General features: G+C 39.3%; 1 protein-coding gene across 6 annotated transcripts in view; it reads right to left on the reverse strand.

Annotated features, from left to right (window-relative positions):
* JADE3 (jade family PHD finger 3) overlaps positions 1 to 15,222 on the reverse strand; it is a 165,108-nt gene that overhangs the window by 25,365 nt on the left and 124,521 nt on the right. For all 6 annotated transcript variants that reach the window (XM_062183736.1, XM_062183732.1, XM_062183734.1 and 3 more), the window contains 2 exons: positions 4,054 to 4,244; positions 989 to 1,200 (listed from right to left, as the gene is read on the reverse strand). In XM_062183736.1, coding sequence (XP_062039720.1) covers positions 989 to 1,200; positions 4,054 to 4,244 — 403 coding nt within the window. The remainder of the gene's footprint in view (positions 1 to 988; positions 1,201 to 4,053; positions 4,245 to 15,222) is intronic.

Below are 15,222 nucleotides of genomic sequence, written 5' to 3' on the forward strand. Positions count from 1 at the left end.
TAGGGGTGTCATGGAAATATAGAAACAGGGCAGTATAGGGATATTTATCACTGCATCGTGAATAATCTTATTTCACTTGTAGGGGGAAAAGAGGAAGAATAGGAAAGAGTATTGATACAATCAACATTATTTATTTAAAAGACATGGTGGTAGAAAGAATGACAACTTAGTAAAGTTACTTCATCTCTCCTGGTAGAGCATATCAAACCGAGGAGTTAGTCCTTTACAGTCATAAAGTTCTGTAATCTTTAAAAGTGGGGTGGGGGAAGGCAAGCATTTAGCCTAGCAGTTAAGGGGACAATTAATAGACACTCATATCTCACATCAGAGTGTCTAGGTTCAATTCCTGATACTCCAGCTCCTGATTATGTAGACTCTGGGAAGCAGAAGTGGAGCTCAAGTAACTGGGTTCCTGTCACCTACACGGGAGACCTGGATTTAGTTCCTGGCTCCTGGCTTTGGATATCGTGGTCATTTGGGGAATAAACCAGATGAAAGCTCACAGTTTGTTCATCTGTCTCTAATAAATGGATAAAAAATTTAATAAGTAGAGTGGGCCTAGCTTCCTGGGAGTGACACATTAGGGGATGGAAAAGGGCCTAGGGTATGAAGATAAGGAGTCCTGACTTTGGTCTGTAGCAAGTGTAACCTGATGATGTTGCAGGGATTTGAAGGCAGAAGAAAGATAACCAGGCAGGCAGCAAGGACACCCCCTGGGGGGAGAATTGAATAAGGCAATCCCAATGGTCAAGGCAATAAGTGACATAATATAGATATGGATTTAGCCCCCTTGAGTAAAGTTTGTAGGTAAGTCATCTAGGGGATCATAAGAACTATTGATTATGCAGGAAATTCTGAAGAACTTCCAGGACAAATTTTTATTTTCACCCTTAAATGCAAGCTGCTACCCAGATATGGGTGCTGGAGATCATTACTGAGCTTCAGAAAGGCTGACCGTGGGGAGGTGGCGGTCTCCACTCTCACTAACCTGATGCACACAGATGTTACACTTATCACAGAACACCATATCATTCCCTTCTTCACTGTCTGGAGACCGGCACACATCACAGATCACATCTTCATCATACTCTATGCCTAGCCCTTCCTCTGTCTCAATAGCATGGTTCATATTTTCATGGCAATGGCGTTCCAGGACTTCTACTGTCTTTTCCATAAGATTCTCATCAACTGGCCCACAACCTGCACAGAAATACAAACAATCAATCAACCCGTCAGTCAGCTGTCATTTCCAGATCACCTACTGTAAGCCCAGTGCAGGGATGAGTAGAATTCTGAATGATAAAACCATCTCTTCTCTGCTCTACAGCAACAGATTTCAAAGAATCTTTTACTAGAGCTACTCCAACATTTACCTATAATTATAAATTAGTGTTTGACACGTGAAAGGAGAAATACATTTCACCATATTCCTTAAAAGATGTATTATGGACCCTTTCAATTTTCTGTCTAAATCCTAGCCAGTCTCCTACTAAATCTCTCTCTGTTTTCTTATTCCCACTGTGGAAAGATATTGACTGAGCATTGTAATTTTGAACACTTTAATTTGTAGTATAATAATTAAACCATGTAACTATTTAGATATAAATAAATAGTAATTCATTCTTAGCAAATTAGCTTCAATGAGCATATCTAATGGTTATCCCAGTAAATTTTCCTATGAAAATGTATTATGCCATAAAAATTCTAGATATTAAAGCATACATGATTATACATATGAAATATTTTGTTTTTCAAACTTGAGTTTAAAAAAAAGCCAACAATATTTTTCAATGGCAAACTATAGTATGATATTAACCTCTGAGCATTCACAAAGGCCTAACTACAACTCTGAAATTACTTTTTTTGCTTGATTCTTTATATATTTTATTTTCTTAGCCTTCTACACTTAGTAACCCAATTAAAATATTTATTCAGTGGATGTTGGTAACAACTAAACATTTTTCTTCTTAGGAGGACTAATGATTTTGTGAGAGCCCAAATATATTTATTCTAACAGCTTGTAAACTCAGGAATAATTCTCAAAAGGATCCAAAACAAATTTACCAAAGTATTTCACTTCATGTGTAATGTAAGATGTCCTGAGAAACTTTGGAATTGCACATAAACTACCTTTTAAACATTGTGGCTACTTGTGAAACTGTAAACTACCCAATCCTTACATTTCATTTTTTCAGCCAAGACAAATTACACATGTTTTTATTGGAGTACAATTTCTGGTTTTAAGAGAATTTAGGTTCAAATTCCACCTTCACCTAATATTAGCTATGTAAACTCTGACAAGTTATTTATCCTTCTAGGGCTGAGTGTTCTTATCTATAAAAAAGGATAGTAACACCAAACTCATTGATTTATTGTGAGGCTGAGATGAGGCAATGTTCTTACATTGCTTAGTATGCTTAGAATATAGTAAGTACTGCTTAAAAAAACCTTTAATCTGAATTTAAAATTGCTTAATTATTTTTAAAAGTTTATTTTAAGCTTGTAAAAGCTGCCTCATTCAATTTTTTAAAGAGGAACTTAAAATAAATCAATCCTCTTTTAAAAACCCTTCAAACCTAAATGTTGAATCCTGGATAGGATGCTGAAATAGAAGAAGGTCATTAGCAGAAAAGCCCATGGGATCCCAAAAAAGCCTGGAGTTTAGTTCATAACAATGAACCTGTGCTTGGATTCTTGGTTTTGACAAATGTACCATCGTAAAGTAGGATGTTAACATTAGGGAAACGGAAACTGTGTGGTGTAAAGAGCAACTCTCTGTACTAAAAGTGCATTTTTTTATAAGCCAAACTATTCCAAAATTCAAAGGACCTAGTTATAAAGTGATTTCACGCCAAAGGTAGCACTGTAATAACTGTGTAATGTCTATGGATGCTATATACTTCACAGTCACATAGTGTGCCATCAATCCACCTGATTATGCCCCCATACTCTAATTTTCCTTTTCTATCAATCTTTTGTCTTCTTTTCTGTGGTTCCCATTAAATTGACTAACCCCTTCTTTTCTTGGAGGGCAGAGCAGGGAAAGACATAAAACACAAGTTTTCAAAAACAAAGAATAAGGATTGGTTCTTGGCAGAACAACTACCACTGCCATGCCAAACTGGATTTAATATAATTTTAATTTTTTATTCATGCACATTCAGATACCAGCCTCAAAAGGAAGAAAAAGTGAGGAAAGAAAAGGAAAAACACCATGTGATTCCAACAAAAATGAAATAAAATGCACCCTTCACCGTATCTCATATGGAAACTTAAAATTCACCCACTGTTCCACAGAAAAACTTGGACCTAAACATTGCCTAGACTGAAAACAGGTGAAAATAAGCTGAGTGTAAGTATAAAGTGAGCTTCCTTTCAGTGTACCATTTCCTAGCATTGCCAGTATGGTACTCTATGAGACACATTTATCTTAATATTATTATTATGTTTATTTCTAAGTTTTCTGCTTGCTTGTTTTCATTTTACTTCCTGAGAAATCGTTTGACAAATCTAGAACTCACTAGGAGTAGGTAAGAACTACACTGGGGATGCTTTTCCCTAGCCTGCCATTCTTCTAGGCAGGAAAATTACAAGTTCTACATTAAGGGAACTGTCACAGCAATCCGGCAGATGCTGAGGTGTTGTCCAATGATAAAGATGGAGTTTCTTTCTGGCCTCCTGGTAGAGGTAGAGATGCCTGGCACTGCTCACTGCTCAGAATGCTTTTTGAGGCTCAGCCAAGATCTGGTCTGAGAATCCTTCTCAATCAGTTCACACTCAGAAGTGGGAATCAGCCTTATGAACTCTACATGCTTTCCCTGATCTCTGCTACTTACCATGAATGAAAAAGTCAGATTTAAATGTCATTGCTCTTTTTCAATATATTCATGTAGTTATAGAAATGACTCATTAAGATAAGATCAGAGAGAAAAATAAATGAAAATGCCAGAAAATAAAGGAAGCAACAAGATAAAAATAAGTTAAAGGGTCTAGACAACTTAACACAAAAATTCTGAGTTGAGTCAAGGCACAATTTATGAAAAAACAACTTACCCATTTCTGCAAGGTCTTCATTGAGTTCCTGAAGCCAGAAGATGTCCATGTCATCTAGGTCATAGCGGCATACAGATGACGCCAGCTCCAGGATGTTGAGGCAGCCAGGCTCTGCAGGTTCAGGGCTGGAGCACTGAATGTACTTCCGGGGCTGGACAAACAAAATTTCCTTCACTTTCTCAGCTGTAATCCTAGAAAAGCAAGAGAAAGACATTGACAACAATCAACAAATAACAGATTATGACAGATTCCAGACAGTGGATGGGCCCAACAATTCTCAGGCTATATAGCAGAATTAGATGATCTCCTTCCTACCACTGGTAAATGTTCTGCTTTGCCCTCTACGGGGTATGGCAGATCCCTTTCTAGAGAGCAAATGGTCCCACAAATTTATTTTTTTCAACTGTTGTGAACTCAGCATTTTCTAACAACACGCTTTCATTCATCCTCTTGGATCTTAGGTCCCTACTACCATTTGTTCTAACAAAATGTTGTTGGCATTATTGTGTGCTCTTGGTGCAATGACCACAAATTTATAACAGGAAACCTGGGAGAGAGGATATCTGTGTAAAGGTATAGTCAGATTGCATACCAAAGATATCAAAGATATATTTCAGTCAAATTCGTGATTATATGTAATGGAGACAATACTGGATGGTGGTAAAAATTATAGGTTTAAAACTCACACAGGCTTTTTGTTTTTCTTCAGTTACTGATCCCCACAGTGATCTTGGGCAACTGTTAATTTATATGGGGTAGAGGGAGCAGCAGTTGGTTAAGCAGTTAAATGTCAGACTGCCTGGGTTCAAGTCCCAGCTTTGCTTCTGATTCCAGCTTCCTATTAAAGCACACCCTGGGAGGCAGCAGGCAATGGCTAATGTATTTGGGTCTCTGCTACCCAGAGACTCAGGTTGAGTTTTAGGCTCCTGGCTTCAGTTGGGTCCAATCCTGGCTGTTGCTGGCTTCTGGGGAGTGATCCAACAGATGAAAGACTTATCTGCCTGTTTCTGTCTCTCTCTCTCTGCCTCTCAAGACAAATGAAAATAAATAAAAATAAAATTATATAAAGTTCAGTTTTCTTAGCTAAAAAGTAGGTATAGCTACTTTTATTTATTTATTTATTTATTTATTTGAGTGACAGAGACAGGGATCTTCTATCTGTTGGTTTACTCTCCAAATGTCCACAACAGCCGGGTCTGGGCCAGGCTAAAGACAGGAATTAGGAACTACAACTAGGCCTCTTACATGGGTAGCAGGAATCCAAGCACTTGGGCCATTATCTGCTGCCTACTAGGTACATTAGCAGAAAGCTGGATTGGAAGCAGAGGTAGAACTTGATCCCAGGCACTCTGCTATAGGATGCAGACATCTCAACTTGGAGGCTTAATCCACTGTGCCACAATGCCTGCTCCTAGTATGATGATTATATGAAATGTTTAACATAATGTACACTAAAAAAAAGTTCAATGTCATTGCTATAATTCTTATTATTTTCAATAAATAGATGAGTTAAAGACAAGAAGCCATGAAGTTAAACAAACCCCAGCCATTCCACAGTCATAAATGTTGCCAACCATCAGTCTGAGCCAGGGTAATACAATGAGGTAAAAGATTTCTACTGTTGTGTCAACTTCTCCAGGAAAACTCAGCAAACCCCTATTTCCCTTCACTCTTCCTGACAACTATACACATTTACTATAAATATTCTCAAATTATACTAGTATGCTTATTAAACCTCTAGAAGAAAACAAAGGACAATGCATTTATGACCTTGGGGTAGGCAAAGATATTTTAAGTAAGACACAAAAGCTATTGACCATAAAGGTTAGAGATAGAAAAATCAAGCAAGAAAAGAAACAAACAAGTTTTTCATGCCAACAACTTATCCTATAATTGATGGTTTAAATATTGCATGAAACATCAGAAGATATAAACAACAAGATATCTAGATTATTATATTTCCCAAAATTTTAAAGAACATGATGGGCCATCAAAAAAATGAAAGACACATAATTATCACCATAAAATAATGAAAAGAATTTCTCTGAAAATTCTGGAGTGTCTTTAGAGTTATATATGTAGAAGGATTCATAAACAAGCATTTTTATGAATACAAGTAAATATATATATAGGTATAATATATCCTATAAATATAGAGAATATTTCCTCCTAAAAATTCTCCCAAAAGCCCAATTCTTCTTTTTTAATTTATTTTTGACAGGTAGAGTTATAAACAGTGAGAGAGAAAGACAGAGAGAAAGGTCTTCCCTTCATTGGTTCACTACCCAAATGGCCACTACGGCTGGCGCTGCACAGATCCGAAGCCAGGAGCCTCTTCCTGGCCCCCCATGCGGGCGCAGGGGCCCAAGCACCTGGGCCATCCTCCACTGCTCTCCCGGGCCACAGCAGAGAGCTGGACTGGAAGAGGAGCAACTGACACTAGAACCCAGTGCCCATATAGGATGCAGGCGCCACAGGTGGAGGATCAACCAAGTGAGCCATGGTGCCATCCCCCTAAAAGCCCATTTCTAAATCATGTAACTTTATTAAAGTCAATACTATACACATTTATACATTTTAATTTTTCTATCACATGTAGGTTTTTTTAAAAAAAGATTTTATTTATTTTACTTGAAAGTCAGAGCTAAACAGAGAGAGAAGGAGACTCAGAGAGAGAGAGAGGTCTTCCATCCGCTGGTTTACTCTCCATATGGCTGCAATGGTCGGAGTTGCACTGATCTGAAGCCAGGAGCTAGGAGCTTCTTCCGGGTCTCCCACGTGGGTGCAGAGGCCCAAGGACTTGGGCCATCTTCCACTGCTTTCCCAGGCCATAGCAGAGAGCTGGATCGGAAGTGGAGCAGCTGGACTCAAACTGGCGCCCATATGGGATGCTGGCACTTCAGGCCAGGGCTTTAACCTGCTGCGCCACAGCACCAGCCCCCATAAACCCAACTAAAAAGGACAAGACATACATATGAATTCTCCAGAGACTACAGGATTAAATATGCTGTTTTTCTTTGATGCTATGTTCTATAAAGTAATTACACAATAATTTTTCAAGATTCACCTTTATATAAAGGAAGACTATATTGCTAATTATTCATCTCAATTGCCTCAAGTTCTACATGGAAGAAGTTACATTATAAATATTCTCAAATTAAACAAGTATGTTTATTAAACTTCTTAAAGAAAACAAAGGAGAATATATTTATGACCTTGGAGGCAGAGATATTTTAAATAATACATAAAAGCTATGAACTATAAAGGAAGAGGTGGAAAAACCCAGTTAGAACTTTTTTTTTAATCGAAAGACACAATTGAGTACAGGCAATCCATGGAAGAGAAGAAATTGGCAATCATATATAAAGAAAGGATTTATATCTGCATATTATATATACTTAACTGTTATGAGTCAATTAGAAAAACAATTCAATTAAAAACAAGACAAAAACCTTGAATAGACAGTTAAGGATATCCATGTGGCAAACAAATTTTTGAAAGGTTCTCAACTTTATTGGTTGTCACAGAACTGCAAATTGAAATCATAATCACTATGATCTACCAGCATGACTAGACTTAAAAAGACTGACCCCAAATTGACAATGCCAAGTGCTACTGAAGAAGCAGAGCAGAGACACCTTTCATACATGCTGTTGGTGGGGCAGTATGAACTGACATAATCACTTTGGCAGCAGATGTTACAGCTGAACACATGCAAACCTGGTGACCTAGCAAATCTACTTCTGGGTATATTATTTAAAATATACACATATGAAAAAAAACATACACACAAAAGCTCATATCAGTATTTTTCCAAAAGCTGAAAACCCAAATATCTATGGAGGGCAGAATGGGCAAATAAAATGTGGCATAGTCACATAACATAATGTGATATAGATTATCATTATATTATTATTAGTATCACTGACCAACAAAAGCTCATAAGCTGGGCAATTTTGTCAGGATAAGTATTACTTTTAATTTGAATTTTTGAGAGTAACCGATTGTAGTAATAGCTTTATGGATGAATGGTCTTTGGTGAAAGGATCCACAATCACAACTGCTTAGCTCTACAGAGAGAAAGCCTATTCATTCTTCTTGGTGTGCCAGAGTGGCTGGAATACTACTACCTCTGGCTCATATGGACACTGCTGTCACTGAGGTGGCAATAAAGGAAACTTCCACCACTCTAACTTGATCTATGGCCTTCTCCAGTGTCTTAGGCACAATGATCTATCAGTGTCTCTTCAGTTGATTTAAACATTTGGTAAGTACAGACTATGCTACAGTTTCTAAGTAGATTAGAATTACTTGTTTTTTACACAGAGAAAGAAGGAGAGGCAGAGAGAGAGAGAGAGAGAGAGAGGTCTTCCATCCACTGGTTCACTCCCCAGATGAAATGAGCCATCTTTCACTGCTTTCTCAGGCCATAGCTGAGAGCTGGATTGGAAGTAGAGCAGCTGGAACTTGAACCGGTGCCCATATGGGATGCTGGCACCACAGATGGTGGCTTTACCCACTACGCCACAGCGCTGGCCCCATGCAGCTGTAACTTTCTTTTCAGTTTTTCAGGTGAAAATCCTTAACATCATCTTTGATTCTTAATTGTCTTATATACCATATTCAATATGTCAAGAAATCATCTTACCTGTATTTTCAAATTATATCCAGGTTTTATATAGTAAGTCAAAGGATTGATAAATGGGAGCACAAGCCAGTCTCCCACTCCACTGTATTGTACTTGGTCAGCTAGGCCTCTCCCACCTCGCCCTGCTCTCCTTATTCCACTCTTCCTACACCTCCCTTCCTGTTCCATTTTAGGTAGCAGCATTCTACCACTCTTGTTTTCAATTATGAGAATTAAGTACGATGCACAATATGCAGAGCACTTTCCATACACATGTTTATCTTATTTCAAGTTTAAAGTAATTCTTTGTAAGTTGTTCAAGTTACTATTGCTGATAATAAATTCCTCCCAAACTTAGCATTTTAGGGCACTTGTTATCATACTCAGGGATTCTGTGGATCAGACTTTCAGACAGGACACAGTAGGGTTAGTTTCTCTGTTCCACCACATCCAGGAAGACTACTTTGAGGATGACTCAACAGCTAGGAGCTGGAACTGTTTGAAGGCTTATTCACTACTGATCTGACAGCCCAGGCCAGAACGGCACAAAGATGCATGTGGTCTGTCCATGTAGTCTGGCTTTCTTACAAGCCTGACAACCTCAGCACAGTCAGACCAGACTTTTTACAGGCTTCAGGCACAGGATTCTAAGTGTGTATGTTTCTGCAAACCAAGTGTAAGTTGACTTCCATTTTATGATCCAGCCTTGCAGGTCTCATAACATCACTTCTGTTGGTCTATCACAAGCGCTCCCTTATTCAAGAGGAGAAATAGACTTTACCACTTGATGAGACAGAGGCAAAGTAACAGTGTAGAAGAACATTGGAATTTGGAAGAAAACCATCTGTCAGAGAGTTTGTAATTGTCCTTTGTTTCATAAGTTGAGTCATGGAGGCTTGGAGAGAAATAGTTATTGCAAGGTGGCAAGATTAAAAAGGGCCATCTTAGAAGGTTATACCTGAAGATATTACTATAAGGGGCAACTAACTAGTTTTTATTTTATTTATTTTCATTTTATGTTATGGGTAGAGTGATGAAATGTTCCATCCACTGGTGCACTCCACAAATGCCTGTATCATCCAGGCTTAGGCCAGGCTGAAGCCAGGAGCCCAGAACTTAATCTGGGACTCTTACATGAGTGGCAAGGACCCAAGTATTTGAGTCATCATCTGCTATCTCCCAGGGTGTGCATTAACAGGAAACTGGATCAGAACTAAAGGAGCTGGGGGCCGGCGCTGTGGCGCAGTGGGTTGACGCCCTGGCCTGAAGTGCTGGCATCCCATACGGGTGCCGGTTCGCGTGCTAGCTGCTCCTTTTCCGATCCAGCTCTCTGCTATGGCCTGAGAAAGCAGTAGAAGATGGGCCAAGTCCTTAGCCCTGCACCCATGTGGGAGACCCAGAAGAAGCTCCTGGCTCCGGGCTTTGGATTGGCGCAGCTCCGGCCATTGTGGCCAACTGGGGAATAAACCAGTAGATGGAAGACCTCTTCCTCTCTCTCTGCCTCTCCTTCTCTCTCTGTTTAATTCTGACTTTCAAATAAATAATAAATAAATCTTTAAAAAAGTCCGAGATTTCTGGGGTTGGTGATGTGGCTTAGCAGGTTAAAGCCATGGCCTGCAGTGCCAGTACTCCATATGGATGCTGGTTCAAGTTCTGGCTGCTCCACTTCCCACCTAGCTCCCTGCTAATGTGCCTGGGCAAGCAGCAGAAGATGGCCAAAGTTCTTGGGCCCCTGCACTCACATGGGAGACCTGGAAGAAGCTCCTGGCTCCTGGCTTTGGCCTGGTCTGGCCTGAGTCAATGCAGCCATTTGGGGAGTGAACCAGCAGGTGGAAGATTCTCTCTCTGCTTCTCAAATCAATCAATCAATTTTAAAAAGTCTGAGAGTTCTACTGGAAACCCAAGTGTTCTGCTCTCCATAGCCCAATAAGTTCTGAGTTCACATTTCAAGGGGATATAGGATGTCCAATTATTTCCTCTTTCGGCTTCATCAATGACACAGAAATATATGAAGATATATTGCTAAGTGAAAAAAGTTAAAGAATGATCCCATTTATACATACTACACAGTTAATGTTCTGTACTGTTTTTGTTTTTATAAGTCAATAATTCATCTACTTTAAAATACACAACTGAGGTGGATGTTTAGTGTAGCAGTTAAGCCAGTGCTTGGGACACTCACGTCCCATATCAGAATGCCTGGCTTTGAGTCTCCATTCTAGCTTCCCACTAATACACCCTTGGGAAGCAGCAGGTGATTGTTGAAGTACTTGGTTCCTGTTACTCACTGGGGAACCTGGACTGAATTCCAGGCTCCTGGCTTCAGCTTGGCTGTTGCGGGCATTTGGGAAGTGAGCCAATGGACATAAGATTTTTCTCTGTCACCTTCCCTCCCTTCTCCATCTCTTTGCTTTTCATATAAATAAATAAATACTAAAAAACATGCAAACATACAGTAAATCAGAGTATAATTTATAATGTATATCGGCTTTCAAGAAAAAATGTAACTTTTCATTCCATTGGAATCTTACTGCAATATAAACTAATGCAAATACATAAATGAAAACAAAAAAAAGATCTGAAAGTTATTGCTTTCTATTATCTTAAAAACAACTGAGTTTTAAAAAAAGATTTATTTATTTATTTTAAAGTCAGAGTTAGAGAGAGAAAGATCTTCCATCTGCTGGTTTACTCCCCAGATGGCCCGAATGGCTGGGGCTGGGCCAAGCTGAAGCCAGGAGTTTCATTCATATCTCCCACATGGGTAGCAGGAGCCCAAACACTTGGGTCATCTTCTACTGCTTTTCCCAGGCCATTAGCAAGGACCTGGATTGGAAGTGGAGTGGCCAGGATGTGAACTGGCACCCATATGGGATACCTGTTACACTACACCAATAGCCCCCTGAAGTTTTTTAACATTTTATTTTTACTTGTGTGAAAGGCAGAGAGACAGAGAAAGATACCTTCTATCCGTTGGTACACTCTTCAAATGCCTGCAACAGCCAGGGCCTGGCTAGGCTAAAGCCAGGAGCCTTGAACTCAATCTGAATCTTCCACGTGGGCGGCAGGGATCCAAGTAACCAAGCCATTGCTTGCTGGTACTCAGGGTGTGCCATCAGCAGAAGTTGGAATTAGGAGTGGGGCTAGGAACTTGAACCCAGGCTCTTTGCTACAAGATGCAGGCCTCCCAAGCAACATCCTAACTGCTTTGCCAAACTGTCCACCACTGTTTATTATTGACTAATGTCAAAACCATCCATAGTCTACGTAGAAACATGTAATGAGGTAAACAACATCTTTGTTGAAATAACATTTAAAAAATTCCTTGTGGTACTAAGCAGCCTTACCTAAGTGCAAGCTAGCTATGTAATTCTTTGCACTCCTCCCTTCAGTCACCACATTCCACTACACTAAAAGAGAAATTGCAAAGGCCAGTGAAACAAAGGGAAAAATCTAGTCTGAAAGCCAGAACAAGGATTTTTAAAGGATTTGCTCCATACTCTCTTGTATCTTCCCCCTTTTCATTACTATAGTATGAGTAGAGTAATTCTAACACCCAACATCAGGTCAATTAATTCATATACATCCAAAATTAATTACTTCAGTAAATCCACTAGGAAAAAAAATACTAAAGCATTTTTGACAACCTTATGGATTAGGCTGTAAGTACAAAACAGATAGGTACTTTAATTTGAAGCCTTAAAAACTTTGAGAATTAAACCCTTCTGCTGGGGTCAGTGCTGTGGCGCAGTGGGTTAAAGTCCTGGCCTGAAGTGCTGGCATCCCATATGGGTGCTGGTTCTAGTTCGGGCTGCTCCTTTTCTGATCTAGCTCTCTGCTGTGGCCTGGGAAAGTAGTAGAAGGCCCAAGTCCTTGGGCCCCTGCACCTGCGTGGGAGACCCAGAAGAGGCTCCTGGCTTCGGATCGGCGCAGCTCCAGCCATTGCGGCCATCTGGGGAGTGAACAGGTGGATGAAAGACCTTTCTCTCTGTCTCTACCTCTCTCTGTAACTCTGTCTTTCAAATAAATAAAATAAATCTTAAAAAAAACCCTTCTGCTTCTTTGTAAAAATTTATTAAGGGCGCAATGCTTGTCTCCTTTCCATTGTATAACTTATAAAACAGAGTAAGCACCTTTTCTATCCCTTTGCAAAATGTCATATTACTTTCTAAGTTTGGATCAGCTTCCAATATTTTGTTCTTTGTGCTTTAAATGTTGTATAATATTTACAAGAGCTTAATGTGCAATTTTACACTGGTATCATATCCTCTGAGACACCTTTCATCCTTTTTATCATGATCACTTTATGTCAACAAGGTGACCTTCTTTAAGTTCTTACGGCTGCAAATCTAGAGTTCCTCAAGTGGCAGAATATGTCCATATTCTCATGGTTAGCTTTTTCTTCTACATTTCTTCTACATTTCATTTAAATTTGATTCAAGTGTCTCTTTGAGCACGATTACTTTCCACTTCTTTAAATGTTTGGCAGAATTTTCCAGTGAAATCAAATGGGACTGGAAGTATTTTTAGGGGGAGTTTAAAATTAAAATTTTAATTTCGGGGCTTGCATGACTCAGCAGGTTATGTCACCACTTGCAATGTCACCATCTTAATTGGAGGATGGTTAGAGTTTAGACTCCTCTGCTTCCAATTCAGCTTCCTGCTAATGCACCAAGTACTTGGGCCCCGGCAATCAATGTGGGAGACCTGAATGGAGTTCCTGGCTTCTGGCTTCAGCCTGGCCCAGACCTGGCTGTTATGGGTATTTGGGGAGTGAACCAGCAGATAGAAGACTTCTCCCTGTCACTCTGCCTTCCAAATAAAGAAAGAAATAGGTAAATATTTTTAAAAATCCAAATATATACTGTTTTAAAGGAAACACATTTAAAATATAAGTAGGATTTAAGTAAAATGAAGTAGGATAAAGTAAAATGAAGAAAATATATGATGCAAATATTACTCAAAATAAAAAAAAGAGTGACTATATTAACATCAAATAAAGTAGACGTCATAGTAAAAAAAGTTACCAGGGATGGAGAGAAACAGTATATAATCATAAAAGAACCACTGCACCAAGAAGTTGTCACAGTCATAAATGTATGTGCACCAAACAAGATTACTGCAAAATATGTGAGGACAAACCTGTTGAATTCAAAAGGTGAAATGGACAAATCCACAATTATAGTTGGGAACTTTAACCTCTTTCAGTAATTCATAGAGCCAACAGACAGAAAATCATCCAGTATACTGAAGAAAAATAAAGATATAGGACACAACAACCCATCAACTAAGAGGACTGACTGAATTGACCCACCAACAGCAGCCGCATACACACTAGTTATAAGCACCCATGGAAAATGTGTTGTGATAGAGCATATCCTGGGCCATAAGATAAACCTAAACAAATTTAAATGAATTGTAATCATATAGTGTGTGCTCTGATTACAATAGAATAAAAATTAGTAATCAATAACAGAAAGATAAGAAAATCTCTAAACACTTGGAAACTAACATTTTTGAAAAATCTGTGGGTGAAAAAGAAATCTCAAGTTGAAGTAAAAAAATAGATTAAGGGGGCTGGCAATGTGGCATAGTGAGCTAAGCCTCCACGGACAGTGCCGGCATCCTATATGGGCACCAGTTCTAGCCGTGGATGCTCCTCTCCTGATATAGCTCTCTTCTATGGCCTCGGAAAGCAGTAGAAGATGGGGCCCACGCACCAGTGTGGGAGACCTGGAAGAAGCTCCTGGCTCCTGGCTTTGGAACAGCCCAGCTCTGGCCACTGCAGCCATTTAGGGATTGAACCAGTGGATGGAAGACCTTTCTCTCTGTCTCTCCCACTCTCTGTCTGTAACCATACCTCTCAAAAGATAGATAAACAGATAAAAATTAAAAAAAATAGATTAAAGATAATGAAAATAAGAACATGAGAACGCATCAAAATTTGTGAAACAGCTAAAGCAATACTGAGAAGGAAATTTATAGCACTAAATGCTTACACTGGAAAAGAGGGAAAGTTTCAAAATAACAAGCTAAGGTTTTAAGAAACTAAAACAGCAAAATAAACTCAAAAGTAAGCAGACGAATGGGAATAACAAACATAAAAGCAAAAATCAGTAAGATTAAAACCAGAATAATAGAAAAAATAATAAAATGACTCTGTGAAATGATCAATATAACTCATCAACCTGTAGCAAGAGAGAAAAGGAGATAAAAATTTCTAACATCAGGAATGAGAGCGATATTTTTTTTTACTTGTTTCAGGTGTGTTTGTAATTGCTCACTGAAGCATCTTTTTTTTTTTTTTTTGACAGGCAGAGTGGATGGTGAGGGAGAGAGACAGAGAAAGGTCTTCCTTTTTGCCGTTGGTTCACCCTCCAATGGCCGCTGTGGCCGGCACATCACGCTGATCCGAAGGCAGGAGCCAGGTGCTTTTTCTGGTCTCCCATGCGGGTGCAGGGCCCAAGCACTTGGGCCATCCTCCACTGCCTTCCCGGGCCATAGCAGAGAGCTGGCCTGGAAGAGGGGCAACTGGGATAGAA

The sequence above is a fragment of the Lepus europaeus genome, chromosome X (genome assembly GCF_033115175.1).
Source record: "Lepus europaeus isolate LE1 chromosome X, mLepTim1.pri, whole genome shotgun sequence".
Taxonomy (NCBI): Eukaryota; Metazoa; Chordata; class Mammalia; order Lagomorpha; family Leporidae; genus Lepus; species Lepus europaeus.